At 37.8% G+C, this 15,087-nt stretch overlaps 1 protein-coding gene across 1 annotated transcript in view; it reads left to right on the top strand.

Annotated features, from left to right (window-relative positions):
* The window catches only part of SCAPER (S-phase cyclin A associated protein in the ER), a 141,276-nt gene that overhangs the window by 54,263 nt on the left and 71,926 nt on the right, over positions 1–15,087 (top strand). The window contains exons 21-22 of the mRNA XM_065733596.1: positions 5,272–5,408; positions 10,267–10,332. Of these exons, the coding sequence (XP_065589668.1) occupies positions 5,272–5,408; positions 10,267–10,332 (203 nt within the window). The remainder of the gene's footprint in view (positions 1–5,271; positions 5,409–10,266; positions 10,333–15,087) is intronic.

Genomic DNA, 15,087 nt, shown 5'->3' with positions numbered 1-15,087 from the left:
ATTAGAGGTCTGTGAAACTCAGTTTTTAAAATGACATTCTTAAATGATGTCATGTATATACAGAACGCCATTAAATATCAAATTGTTTTTATTAGCCATCTTATGTTTCATATGCTTTCTCTGCTCTTTGTGGCACAGATTCTACCGCTTTCATGAAATTTAATCCCCTTTTTCCATATAGATGGTCTCAGTTGTGCAGATTAGAGCATGAGTTATCAAGGATGAAAAATGATGGCAGAAATCTGATGACCATCTCAACTGGCTCTACTGTAATCCTGGGATTAAAAAAAGTGTTAATACTTTTGTTGGTTTGGTCCTATAATCTACATCACTTTTAAAAACAAAGCTTTTGGCAGTTTGCAGAACTAAAGTTAAGGTTGCTGGTGTAGAAACTGAGAAACTACAGTGGAAATATTTTTGGTAGGTAATGGCAAGCTTTAACTCGAGAATTGCCTTAGTCTCCAGAGATTTGATGGTTTACTGGTATCTAAGGGTTTGGAGTAATTCTCTGTCAGAGCATGCTCAGTATAGTGCAGGATCAGATCCATAACCCATCTTCACTCTGTCCTGAAACCAAACCCTAGATTCTCTCTATGGAGAAGGTAAGTTAGTTGTAAAGTGTTTAGCGTTGGCTTGTGTAGTAGTAATTGTAAAAAATGTAAAGTCTTTCAGGTGGAAGTGAAGAAGTTACCTGGGTACTCTGCATTGCCTTTATTGAAAATGAGGAAAAAAACTGCAATGTGGTGATGAAATTACTGCTTAAATCAAAGCATTTGGGAGATGGAATAAGTTTGCTGTCTAAACAGTGTACTGGCTTGACTCACTTTGATACACTTAGAGCACTTACTTTTTTGGTATGCTAACCTCTCTAACCAATGGTTGTGTGAGTAAAATTACTTAAGAACTTAATTATTTGAAGGATTGGATGCAGAGTTCTTCAGCATGGCTTGGTGGATTAACAGCCTTTAGGTTTTGGGCTGTTTTTTGGGTTGTTTTTTTCAGATAACTGTTAGGAGTTTGTTTAATCCTATGGATTATTTCCTACCTTTGCACTGCTCTGAGGCATGATGTTGGCAGCAGCCATCTCCCCAGAATTAAATCGTCACTGGATACTGAGCTTTTAGTTATTGTTTCACACCTGAGCAGCGATCTGCCTGCAGTGATGGCCCTGCTCTTTGATCTACGTATTCGGAAAGCGATGGGTTTTGTGACATGAGATGTTATTACTCTAGGCTCACTTGAATGAGCTGTAACCATGAAGTCTGATATTAATGCAAACTGCCACACTTGAAAGCTGAGAACTCTGAGAAATACCCTCACGAAAGTGCTTGAGTTCACCTGAACAAAACTTTGCACCCATCCTTCATGCTGTTGACAGCAGGACGCTGTGGCCCCCACAGGGTGAGGAATGAATGTGCCTGTTGAACCCTGCAGATCAGATTGGGAAAAAGAGCTGAGTGTCTGCAGAAGGGGCACATGTCTGTCTCTCTCCTTGTTGCTACCTGGCCAAATTTGGGTGATGTTTTGCTGTTCCCTCCTGTAGGATGAGGACAGCAGGTAGACTGCACCTGAATGATGTTGTGTCCCATTTCTAACACGGTGTCCATTTCAAAGGACAGCACTTCCTTTTGCTCTTGCTGTCACTTTGAAGAATGTAGCACGTGGTTTGGAAGTCTGATGGAAGCAAAGAAAAAGTTTCATTGTTGAACAAGAATGTAAGAACATTTATTCAAATAGCCCTCGATAGGTTTTTTTAGTTCCTGATAACTTCTTTTGGTTCTTTGCATCATTCATAGGTTGTGATAATCTATCGTACATAGGTTGTGTAAACTAATGGGAAACGACGAAGTGAAGGGATGCTGGTTTAGGGGTGTAGGTATCAATCCCACCAGATAGTTGTTTTTTAAGTAAGGGAGCACCCTCTGAATGCCTGAATGGCTGGTTCGAGTTGTGAATCAGTTGGATTCAGGTGCCTGTGTGTTTTACTCTCCTGTACTACTGAGTCATGCACTAAGAGGGACAGAACCTTCTGAAGTACCTTAAGAGAGTTTTTCTTTAAGGACTTCTTGGTAAAATTTAATTTGTAATATTCCTGGGGAGGCAGGGTCTGATCTGAGTACTGGGAAGCATGCTTATAGAAGCAGTTCAGCTTCCTGTCACGTGTAACTGAAACAGTTTCAGTTTACTTGAACAATGTATTAAGGAAGAATGCGCACTATGCTGGGAGCTGCATGGGGAAGGAGTGTAGCCGAGTTAAAGGCACTGGCATTTTAAGAAATTGCTTAGATTTTTGTGTTTGGTTTCTTATGTGTGATATTAATTCAGCATTCACTTTACATTTGTAAGATTTAAGATATAAATTTCTGTTACAATTTTGGTCAAACATGTATTGCTAGTTTATATCACATTCCAAAGCTTTACAAATACTAAGTGGTCTTTTTGCAGGAAGTTTCACCAAGATTTATTCTGTTTTCAAGAGGCATAGTATTTTCCTGAATCCCTGAAAGAATGAGTGAGAAAAAAATAGAAGTTTTCTGCAAAACATTGTTTATAGATTTTGTTATGCTTCACCTTTTTCATAGGATTTAAAGCATGCATCATAAATAAAGGAGGAATAACAGCTTCTCATTGTGGCACTGATCTTTTTAAAGGATAAATCATCCTAATTAGTGATGGTGGCTCATACTTCATAATATGTTTGGCATCCTTTTTGGAAACAAACATAAGAGAAGCCTCCATGTATGAGAAGGGCAGTAAGTGTACTCTAACAACTGGCATTAAACCATTTGCTTGTTGTTGTTTGTAAAAATGAACCTGATTAAAAAAAAAGACAAAAAACCCTTGCTTTTGTGGCCATGCATTTTTCAATCCAGATGGGCTATTTGAGGGCGTTTTGGTGCTTTAAGTGGGTGACTTCTGAAGTTGTTCTTATTTTTTAATCAGTGCAAGTTTTTTGTGTTGGCAAAGTTCTGGAGTACAGCGATAGAGCTTGGAAAACATTAAATGCATTGCGCTTTTAAAGTGAAAAGTATATTTGGAAGGAGAATCTGAGTAGAAATCCTTAAACCAACTTGAGTAGTTTGAGTAAATTCTGGCTTGAGAGGACTGAGAGAAGTGCTTTGCACAGCAGGCATCCACGTGTTCCTTCTTGGGTAGCATGTGTCAGTGCGAATTATGGACAGCTTGGAGGAAATGACCTTTTGAGTTATTCACCTCTAAATAGTAAATATTTATTTCAAACGCATATGTTGAACTGCATTGTGGTTTATCTAGGATGTAAGGAAGCGGATGTTTTTTAATAACACGTTCTTTAAAAGCCCCAAAGAAAATGTATTTAAAATCACATGCTGTAATGCCATGGACTTCTCTTGAATGTCTTTAAGTAAAACCCGGACTGTAATTAAAACTTCTGTGGACAACTGTTTACCTGTACTTAAGTGTAAATCTGTTGACAAGAGAGGAAAAGTAACGCTGTTCCATTTAATGCAGAGTCGCATTGATAGGGCTGGGCACTGTTTTCACATAGCTGTAAAAAGGCAGCTCAGAGAAGGAGAAGGGACTTTTGACTTGGAGTTTGTATGTTAAGTGACTGTTCCTTGTGCACGAGGTACAACATTCATTCTCGTTTACTTCTTCTAATAATTATTTTTCCATATCTATTTCTAATAGCCATGATGCGCTGTCTGTGGTGTGAAATAATCTATTTCCTGGTGGTTGAACCCTTTGTGTTTTCTGGACTGTTATCAAAAAAAAAAAAAGCAAAAGTAGTAGAATAGGAAAAAAAATCTGAGTTTTGGGACTGAGGCACACAGGCTGTAGGAGGGGAAAAAAAGTAGTAAAAAAAAAAAAAAAAAAATCACCAAGATAGTCCGTTCTAAACTTCTAAACCACACAATGAATGTTCTTGGAAACCTTCTAGAATATCTAACAACTTCATCTGGTCCTGAGTTTTCTAATTCTGTCTCAGAATGCACATTAGTTGTGTAATTAGCATGTAGCATCTTGTCTCTTACTGTTCTCAGGATAAGTTGTTTTAGCTATATAAAGCCTACAGTGACCTCTTAAGTACATGGGACTTCTCTTAGCAATAGAGATTTTCCTTTGAGTAATAACTTTGCATTCTATTTTGCCTCGGTTGCTTTCATTTTTCAGTGAGGGGCACTTTCAGTTAGCTGATAGGTGCAACTTCAGTAGCGATGTAAAATACATAGGTTGCTCTGAAAGTATCTCCTGTTTATTTCAAAGGAAAGTTCAACAGAGCACAATAACAGCTTTTGATAAAGCAAATTCTCAGCTATGAAATACTCATTTTCGACATAGGCTCCTCCATTAGCTGTGCATTTTTGCCAGTGGTGAACGAGAGCCTTGCATACTCTGCATGTAAAAATCTGCGAGGTCATCTCGAACGAGGTTTGTCCTGCAAGTTGCCATTGCCACAGCTGAAAAACACCACTCACCTCTTGTTGTGCTGACTGACATCAGCTGTCTGGTCTTCATAAATGTTCACCGAGCATCAATGAATGGTGACAAGTGCCATTTTCTCCACATGGAGGAGTCATTGACACCTCTTTGCTTCATCGTTCTTCCATTTCTGACTCCTTTTTGTCAGAGTACCCTCTGCTGCCATCTGTCACATGACAACAACGTGGAACAGAATATTGTCAGGAGTGTTCAACCTCTACTGCCATACCACCAGCACCCACCTCTGACATTACGGACCAGAGTCCTAAAACAGGAGGCATTACTTATGGAGAAGCCCACATAATTATAATTCAAAACAGAAGTGTGTAGAAGTTGTTTTATTTGAATAGTTGTGAATGAATAATTGAAGAAAGTAATTTATTGATTTTAGAAATGTTATCCTCAGCCATGTATTTTTTTCTAATCATAAGACAGGCTTTTCTAATCCTGTTTTTCTACATATAAAGAATTGTGTCTTGGAGAATATGTAACTAAGAGTGAGATAAATGTATGTTTTTCAGTTTATCATTTTCTTCTTAAGCCCCACTTCCTCCCTGGTCTTCCAGGTGTTTTCATTCCATTTCTTTTGGTGGTTAGCTAGTAATTTTCCCAAGTATATCTATTTATGTTATTTTTCTAGAATATAAATAGAGGGAATACAGCTAGTATTTAAACTAACATTTATTTTAATGTATTTTATTTGTTTTCTTAGCATTTTTAAATGTCTGTCTACTGTGGTTTTCTGGGAAGGGAATCTGTAAGCTGCATAATACGCAGTAAGATTAAATATTATTCCAATATTTTCTGTAGGAGCACCTGTCGTTAAAAAAGTACATTGTGGATATTGTGATTGAGACTTCTGTTCCTGTAGAACCACTGAAAGATGGAGAGGAGAAGCAAAAAACTAAAAAGAAAGCCAAAAAGTTAAAAGCACGGATGAACTCCAGGTATTGCAAGCTGTGTTTGTTTGGGGTTGGGGTTTTTTTTTGTTTCCTTGTTTTAAATTATGCACTGAACTTTACTTTTTGTCCTTTCTTATGAGTGCCATGGAAGGCTGAAACCAAATTTAAATTATTTGCTTTGAGTGTGTCCTGAAAATAATACTGATGAGCCTAATTTATGACCACTTTCTCTGATTGAGAAAGAAAACTGAATATCGATCTGGAGCCCTTGGTTTCACCTGTTAAGAGCTTTTCTCATAATTGGATGCCAGTGCCCTGCCAAAACTGTAGCCTCTTCTAGCATACAATAGCATGTTTAAATTTGTGTAAACCTTGCCTATTTTTCTTTCGGGCTATTGATTTTTAAATGAAGTATCAAAGAAAATCAATAGTAATCAACAAATAGAAGTCAGCCTGCTGTGGTGTCAAATCTAATTTTTTTTTTTTTTTGCCTGTCACAACAAAAAGAAAGATTAAAATATCTTAAAATGGAAAGTGAGTTGTTAAACTTGCAATTTGTTATTAGCTGAAAAAGTGACATCTCCAAATCGGTAACATGCGAGATGGTGTTATATCATGAACTGCAACGTCAGTCTCAATAGCTGAATAGGTCCTGGCTGAAGTCAATACTTAATGTTAAAACACATTTTTACGTTTCTCTCTTAAAAATACTTATCAGAGTGTGAAATAAACATTTTCTTTGCCTAGTTTTTAATTAAGAAGGGTTGCAGATTATAGGAAAAACAGCTAACTCCATTTTGACATCCACAGTAAAAATGAGGTGTATTAGCTTATTATAGTGTTAATTATAACGGAGCACTAGTCTTCAAAAAGTCAATAATTTTACAGTTTCTTTTATCACTTCTACTTGTTGTTCCATGGATGAGCAAATCCACTGTCTGAATACCACATAGGAAGACACTGATGAAATTGGGTAATTCAGTCTTTTGCGTTTCTGATTGGTCGGCATGGGTTTTTATTCATGTTACCTGTTGAGTTAATACAGTTATACAGTTATTGGGTCTGATTTTAATCTTTTTTCAAGTGCCCTTTCTGCTGAATTTAATGTAAGGTTTGTCACAGCTACAGGTAATATATGAAATAATAGTTTCTTGTTGGCTCTGATAGGTGAAAAGGTTTTTCAGTACACTTTGAGTTCTGATGTTTCGGGCTGCTGGGTGAGTCAGCATGGCTGTCATCAAACATTCTAATTAAAGCAGACTAATGGGGGCATCGTTTTACAAAAGTGATATATTAATGAAAAATAGGGTAAGTCTCAGAATCTAGGAGGAGTTGAATTGGAAAGACATGAGATGCACACTTATTAAGCTTGTTTTTAGTTGAGCTAAAAAAAAAAAAAGGGTGAGTAAACCTTTTGTTGAGATTACTGTCCATGAAGATAATGAAAACTAAATTTATGATTTGATCATGAAACTTCTAGTGTTAATAGAAGATAATACCCGAAATTCCTGTGGTGGAAGGAAACAAAGGTTATTCTGTGGAATTTCAAACAAAAAATTGATGAGGGGAAAAAAAAAAACACACTCAGGAGATGAATCTTAGCTATGTATAACTTGGCTGTCTTCTACAGTTGAGTGGTAGGTGTAGTAATGAGAACTTGTAAGCTTATTAATGGTGAGGTGGGGAGGTTTTCCATAAACAGAAAATGATAGAGGATTATCATATGTTACATTGCACTGATGTGGCCTCACCTCTAGCACAGTGTGCAGTTCCGGACACCACAGTATGAGAAGGACATAAAGCTAATAGTGGGTGTCCAAAGGAGGAGGGCTACGGTGATGGTGAAGATGTGAGGAGAAGATGAGGTCCCACAGTTTGTTCAGCCCAGGGCAGAGGCCTCTGAGGTAATGGCATGTAGCTGTGTTGGGGGGGGGGGGGGCAGGTGGGGGTTAGGGAAAGGTTCTGCCCCAGAGAGCAGTGGGTGCTGCCCAGGGCATTGGGCACAGCCCTGAGCTGCTGAGGTTTTAGATAGAGTTGGAGTTTTGGGTGGTCTTCTGTGGAGCTGGGAGTTGGACTCGATGAATCCCTGTGGGCACTTTCTATTTTGGAATGCTCAATGGTTGTTATGGTTGTTAAAGTAATAATCTCAGAATTATGATATGGAATGCTAAGTGAAATATTTAGGCTCTGCATACTGTGTTTCTTTCCCAACAATCTGGACAGTGATACCACCACTTAGCTGGGAGTTACAGCACAAATTCAACTCAAAACTAAAATGGAATATATGAAGTCTCTAGTAATAAATTTATTGAGAATGGTTATCTACAAGCAGTGTTTTAGCAGGTATTTGCAGCTATTCCTCTTCTCGGGAAAATAAGAAATAACAGTACCAAATTCTCCTATATCTAAGACTTGAAATTACACATTCATACATTCATTTCAGTTTCTAGGAAGCTGTGATATTTTAAAGCAGGAGAAATAAGTAACTGCATTAAAATAGGTTCCCGTTGCTCTCCTGAGCTCCTCGCTCCTAAATCAATATAACAATATGAAAGCTATGAAGGGCAAAGGTGAATGAAGGGACAAATTGTGATCAGTGGGTTATTAGATATGTTGAGAAGTTTTGTTAGTCTTATTAATAATATTTATAACCCTTCACTGTTAAACTGGTGCTGTACTAACATCTGATATATGGCTAAATAAATTATCTCCATTTAACACGCTTGTGCTGCTGTGAGAATACCTCCGTGCCCACATGGCAGACAGGCCTGATGAAAGCTAGCCTCCAGCAACAGAGCTGCAGTTACTGAGGAGGAAGTACACACAGTTGAGATGTGCTTTGCAATGGATTTAAAGCACTCCAGTCATGTTCATTTAGTAATAGATATTTGGGGTGATTATTCATGTTTGACTGACTCATCTGTACAAAACTCAAAGCTAAAATATGTTGTTTCTGGCTAAGAGACAGGGAAGAAGGCAAAAGGTTAATAAGGGAATCTCACCTTCATGTTTAATACTAAATTCAGTTGTGATTAATAGCTTTATTAATGATCCACAAATCAGAACAAGTACTAATGTTAACAGTATTTGTATGTGGCACAAGTTGTTTAGGTTAAGTAAGCTGAGGGAAAATCTTCATAGTTTTGGAAAACCTGGGTAAAGAGAAAGCATAGAGAAATGTGGAGTAGATGTACTTGAGAGAAATAATGAACTGTTTATGAAACTTTCAAATTTTAAATAAGATATCTAAACTTTAGGAAGAAAAGGAGCGTCACTTACAGATTAGTAAAGGCTTCTAATACTTGTATTTACAATCAGAGTTTCATGTTGCCATGTTACGTTGATTTTTTTTTTAATAACAGAACATTGTCTCATCTAGCTCACAGGACCTTGAGCAGAACTATACAGGGAAAAGATCACAGGAGCAATAAGTTAAGAGAGCTGTCTTGAAGAGAAGTCTAAAAGAATGGGTTGGAAGATGTGAGGAAAGACCTGTTAAGATAGTAAATGAAGCAATAAGGTAGAAAGGAAGGCTTTGGAATTGATAGGAATTAAAGCTTTACTGAACTGTTTTTTGCAGTGCAGCAGTAAAGCCCATTTCCCATTGGAATCCATCATAGAAATCTTATGTCTGAGGAACAAACAGTAGGACGTTTGTAAAAATAAAACACCAAGTATCAGCAGTCAGTATTCAGAATACGTTGGAAATTAATGCAAGACACTGTTTCTATGGGTGAAAGTTGCCCTGAGGCAGAGGTTTTCTACTTTTGTCTTGGGGGACTTCTGGCACCTTCCTTTGTTGTTTCCTATAGGCGCTATTGATACAGAGAAATCATGTATTTAATCAAGGATTTCATCTAATGTGCTTGAGGTTCAGCTACGTGTGCACCTTCCCAGAGCCTTGTCTTGTGAATAGCTTTCCTAGCCATGAGTGGGGTGGTACTTGTTCATCTGAGAGCAGAACCTCACGAGACTCAAACAGCACATCTCCCTCAAGTCCTTATTGGTCTACGTTGCATCTTTGAGGCCTTCCTTTAGGAAGTGAAAGAGCAATTTTAAGGGACCTTGTGTTTTTAACAGCCAGATGCTTTTACTGACTGCTGGATACTTCTTCACAGGGCACTGTCTCTGAGCATTTTAGGGTTTTGTTTAGCACTGGAGTGTGTGGTTTGGCTTTCCTTTGGGGATAGGCGAATGCTGGAAAATCTGACAGGATTACCACTGCAGATCTGGTACTGGTTGATGAGATAGCAATGATTTTCACCTGCTAATTTAGACTGCTTGCAGCCAAAGCAAGTAGTGAAGAGGTAGTCTGGTCTCTGTCTTCCTGCTCCTTGGCATATGGCCAGTATAAATAACACTTCCAAGCATCTAAATAGGTATGTGTTCAGAGGTCCTATTTTTATTTCCACCAGCTGTTAGTGGAAGTGTTTACATTCTGTGCTGTATGCTTAGCAAGATTCACAATGTCACAAAATGGCTATAATATTTAATATATAATACTCCTGTATTTGTAAATAAAATATTTGTCTGTTGTAATCTTCTGATATGCACCTCCTGTCTAAATAACTGACGTTTTCATCAAGTGAATGAGGTAATTTTTCAGTGAGATATGCCTCTACAGCTCTTTCCCTGTCACCATATACGTTGCTTGTAACATTTTGTCACTGTTTCAAAGGTCATTAAAGCCACTGTTTCTTTATTGATGTTATACTAAAATAATAAAGTATTAGTGGCCAGTAGTTAAACGTGTGGATGGGTTATGACAAAGCAGAATTGTCAGAAACAGCATAATCTACTCTGAAATGAACAAAATGCAAAGGTTAGAATTATCTTGCTGGTATTGCATACTGTATGCTTGATTAAACAACAGTTGATAACTGATTAATATTTTCTCTTCCAGGGCAAAGGAATATGAGAGTTTGATGGAAGCAAAAAATACTGTCTCTGATTCCCCATTTAAAGCCAAGTAAGCATTGAACTATTTTTTTTATTTAATTTTTTTTAGATTTTTTTCTTTCTGTAGCAGAAATGCTTCTGAAATTTCTAGTGGAGCAGGCGTAGTAAGGTTCCTGCTCAGTGCAGGGCATACTGTCATCTTGAATTACAGATCAGTTCCTAATACAAAAGGTCAGACTTACAAATGCCTTCTTCTCTGAAACCATTGTATCTCTTAAACCATGTACGATGCAATAAAAAGAGAACATAAGCTTATCTATTTCTTATTTGGAAGCAAGAAGGTTCCAGCTTTGTACTTCAAGACTGATTGTGAAAATTCTGGAATTAAAGGATTGGAAAGTGTTACGTGTTGCTTCCCTTTGATCAGAAACAAAGGTTCATATATGGAAGCCACAGATATTTTAATGGCCAGAATAAGACATCTGTGATTGAGCTCCCTTTTATTGTCTAGGTCAAAGCACAGATGAAAGCAGTGGATGGTAAGATTAAAACAAGGAGTTATCACTGATAAATTTTTCCTGCTTAGTTTGAAACTGAAAATTAATCAGCTTTTTTTGTCTGTTTGTTGTATGACACGGAATGTTTCAATTCCAAAAGGTTTTTGACAAAATCTCTCACCAGAGGTTTTAAAGGAATTTGTATAGCTGTAGCATAAGTGGGAATCAGCTTAAAAACTGAAAAGAAGTGGAGTACATGGCTAGTCGTTGCCAAATGGGAGGGTACCCCTCGAGTTCTGCAGTTCTACCATGTTCAGCATCACTTGTGATTTGTAACAGAGGACAAGCACTGAGGTGATAAAGTTTTGACCACTGTACAAACATATTCAGAGCAGCAGGGCCAAGAGCTCATATTGAATGATAGTTTTTGAGAGAGAGTGACACAGCAGTAAAATGGCAGGTAAGGTTCAGTGGACACTAAGTGCTATGCAGATGTCAGCAGGAGGTGGATGTCAGTGTTATCTTCACGTATGAACTAATGGGCTTTGAACTTACAGAAGTGATTATAGATAGTTACAAGAAAATAACCAGTTCAGGTATAAGATCACTAATTGCAGCTAAAGCAAATCATTTGTTAAAACAGTTTGGAAGCAAACAAAATCAGGACAAAGAACAGTATTAAGTACGGATGTCTGGGTCTTCTTTGTCTTTTGAATGCTGCATGCATTCTTGGTTCTTCATCCAAAAAATGATGCTAGAATTGTTAAAGGTTCACAAAGGGCAGTAAAGGAAATTGAGTAATAACTCCTGGTATTACTTGTTATTAAGGACTAAGTAAGCTGATACTTCTCATTCTGGAGAAAAATGTGCTGGTGGGAGGAAGTTACACAGGAGCTTTGTCACAGAGATGTACAAGGTCATAAATAGTGTGGAAAAGATGGGTGATGATTGATCGTGTGCTGTCCTCCTTAGGACCAGAATGAGGGAGCATGGAATGAAGATCAGTGGTTCTTAGTGTTGTATGTAATGAGTAGGATGGTACTCATTGACAAAATTGTGCTCAAAGGTTATCTTGCATGCACAATAGTTCAAGGAAATGAAGTCCATCTTACAAGATTCCTAAGATGAAACTAGGAGCAAGAAAAGGATTAGTAGAGAAGATTATGTATACTTACCCAAATTCTTAGTTTTCCTCAGGCATCCATTTACAGCTCTTTGATAGGGTATAGGGAAGGTGGTATAGCACTCCTACAGGTATTCTCTAGAAGGCTACTGAAGGTTGGTGAGGAGGCTGTACAGCTGGATTCAAATTCCTTCATCCTAAAATTACATTTAACTTTCCCAGTTGGGGGTATTTGTTTTCAGCTATAATTTGTACCAGATCCTGTACGTTTTGTGGTTGCCTCCATCGTTCATACATTGCCAATACACTTGAAGGTAGCATTTTTTAGAAGTTAACTGTTGTTTGAGTTGTTCAGATCCTTGCTCTTGGGCTTTCTTGGTTGTTTGCATAGTGAATCTGTAGGCAGTATCTTTCACGTAGTCTTTTCAATAGTTTGAAAACCTGCCACTGAATCTCTGTATGTGTTTTAAAATAATAGAAATCCATCACTGAGGTTTGACGTGGGAAAATGAAACATCTCCACCAGATGGCACACCTGCATAAACACAATGGGGAAGAAGGTTCTCTTGGCATCATTTCTCAATTATCAGCACTTCAATTTTCAAGATTAATTTCATGGCAGATTAGGACTTGTAGATTTGTAGCTTCTGTGTTTTGCTTTTCTTTGCTACCAGAAAATAAAATATTAGGGTCTAGCGGTCAGCAGAAACGTGGAGTGGCTGAGCAACTGAAAGAAGTGATGAGGTTTTCAGTGTTAGTTTCTTTCTCTGATTGTCATCAGTGATGCACTTTGGTCAGTTGTCTCAATTGCAGTGCAACAGAAACCCAAGCAGATGTGATGGCTTTTTTTTTTTTTGGTGGTTTTATTTCTTGACTGAGCCTGAATTTTTCAGTTTTTAATTTCTTTTAATGACATGCTATGTACTCTCAAGATATTCTGTTTCATCACATTTTTCATTGCCCTCCTCTGTCACCTCTGCTCATGGAACATAAACAAGTACCCTCATCTGCTTTCTTGTGTGGTCTTAGTATGGAGTCATTGGTGTAACGTGGGGAGGTTTTGAATGCATTATGGATCCTTGCTTTTGCAGCTGCTCAATCTGCCTGTTGCAGTCTGAGCACTCATTCCCATGCAGTAATATCTTGCAGCACTCTGCAACCATAGTGTACGTTGTGGTCATTTTTGTAGGTCCTCATTTCTTTTTAAACTGGAGTTTGAAAATTACGTGGCTGGATAAATCCTGCCTCTGAATGAATCGCTAAGGTAAGCAGGCATCGTCTTACAGTTTCTTAGCATGTTTATAATTCTGGCCCTGTTCTGAGCCCTCTGAGACTGGAGTTAGAAGTAGTGGTCCCAGGGAAGGCACAGCAGAATCACCAGTAGATCCAGATGGTCAAAGACTTGGCTGTTTGTAGCACTATGTCCCTGGCCACTGTATAGCTCACATTCATCACAAAGTTAGGGGATCTTTTGTAGGCTTTGTGTTATAATCCAGCAGATATTTCCAGCTATATTTTTTTGCTGCTTTTAAAATTACTCACATCTGCTGGCCATTGTGGCTCAAATATTTGCAATCTTTTTTCAAGTCAAGGGGGTAGCAGTGAGAACTCAGGTCTGAACTTTGTAAGAAGAAATAGAGGACTGTCTGTAAATTGTCCAGAAGCCCACTTTATCGCTGTTAAATCTGTTTACTTTACACGATACATAATACAAAGTGGAATTATAATAGGACAGTTACATCTCTTTCTATAAAGAATAGGATGAAAGGAGAAGTAATTTTATGAGGCTTAAGTTTCAGCCTGGTCTGTATCTGTTATGTGGAGAAACAAATTCATATAGGAAAAAATAATAGGATTTTTTTTTCTAACAGACCAGTAGCAAGAAGAAATAGCTGAAACAAAGAAACAGTAGTGGATCTCCACTAAAATGTGATTGTATTTAGAAGCTATGAAAAACAGTTAGATTGTTGTCTTTTTAGCTAGGACACAGTGTACTACTATGAGCCAGTATTAACTGCTACTGTACCTGGCTGGGAGAGCACGAGTCCCTGCCAACACCAGAATTCATAACAGATATCCAGCACGTGCTCTTAGTAGAGCTGCAAAGTCAATGGGAGAAGTCAGGCCACAGAATGAAGGGCATAAAAACTGAGAGAGCTAAATGCCTTGCATCAAAACAAATGCTGGTACATCTTGTTTATTTGGAAGGAAGGTCTGAGGTATTGAAATTTAGGTGGAAATGTACTAATGAGCAGAGCAATACTTTTAAAGGTGGGCTGTGGAATTTGAAAAACAAGCACTTGTAAGCATTCAGTTTAAAACATGGCACAGTTGGTAGATTCGTTTATTTAAAGCAAAGAAATTTTAGATTGAAATTATTAAATACAACTTTCTTATATACTTCCTTCCTTATGTCATATTTCTTTAACCTCCCTGCCTCTAGTTGTGTCTTCATAAACAACTAAAACCATTTATGGAATGCAATTTCTTATCTGATTTCAGTTGTTAGTCATGTTGGCAGTTGTTAAAGAAGAAAGACAGAACCCAGAATTAGTCTGTGGCAGGTAAAAAGCCTTTGTAGATCACCTTTCAGATTAAGCCACCTTAATATTATGAGAACACAGATTTCCCACTGCAGCTCACAGATCGTTTCAGTAATTCTTGGTAGCTTATGATTTGCAGTTTATAGCAATTCACTCAGGAAGCACTGCTTCGAGTGCTTTGTAAATCTCACACCGATTATACAAATAGCAAAAAGAGGATGGTGTTTATCCTGCTTTGGTAGACATAGGATGTGTACCTTTTCCAGTTTGACTGTTGAATCTAAGTGATTCATGAATGGGAATTGCCAGCCTGTTGCTTCCTGGCTTTTCTCATGTTATTAAGCAGTTGGTCATCAGTGGTATTTAAGTCATTTTATAAAAACCACTTCCCTTCTGTATCTGTAGTATTAATTTGGGTTCTCTGGGAGCTGATCTGAATGCAGTTATTTAGTGTCCAGCCTGTGAATTTCAGAATGAGAGTTGGTGATGGCTCTTTCTGTTTGGTGCCCATCACAGCAGGTTGTTAAAAGGGAAGGAGAAAGCTTTTGCAAAGTAAGAGTGTTGCTTGCATTGTTTAGTAATCCAAAGGCTGTATGGTTCAGTGTTAAAGCACTCTGCAGGTGGGGAAGTGTCATTGTAGGTGATGAAAGTAAGTGATGTGA

Source organism: Cyrtonyx montezumae, unplaced genomic scaffold (assembly GCF_038088225.1).
Source record: "Cyrtonyx montezumae isolate F1298 unplaced genomic scaffold, pur_monq_1.0 scaffold_17, whole genome shotgun sequence".
Lineage (NCBI taxonomy): Eukaryota > Metazoa > Chordata > Aves > Galliformes > Odontophoridae > Cyrtonyx > Cyrtonyx montezumae.
The sequence above is the reverse complement of the archived record's forward strand: the minus strand, read 5'-3'. Positions and strand labels throughout refer to the sequence as shown.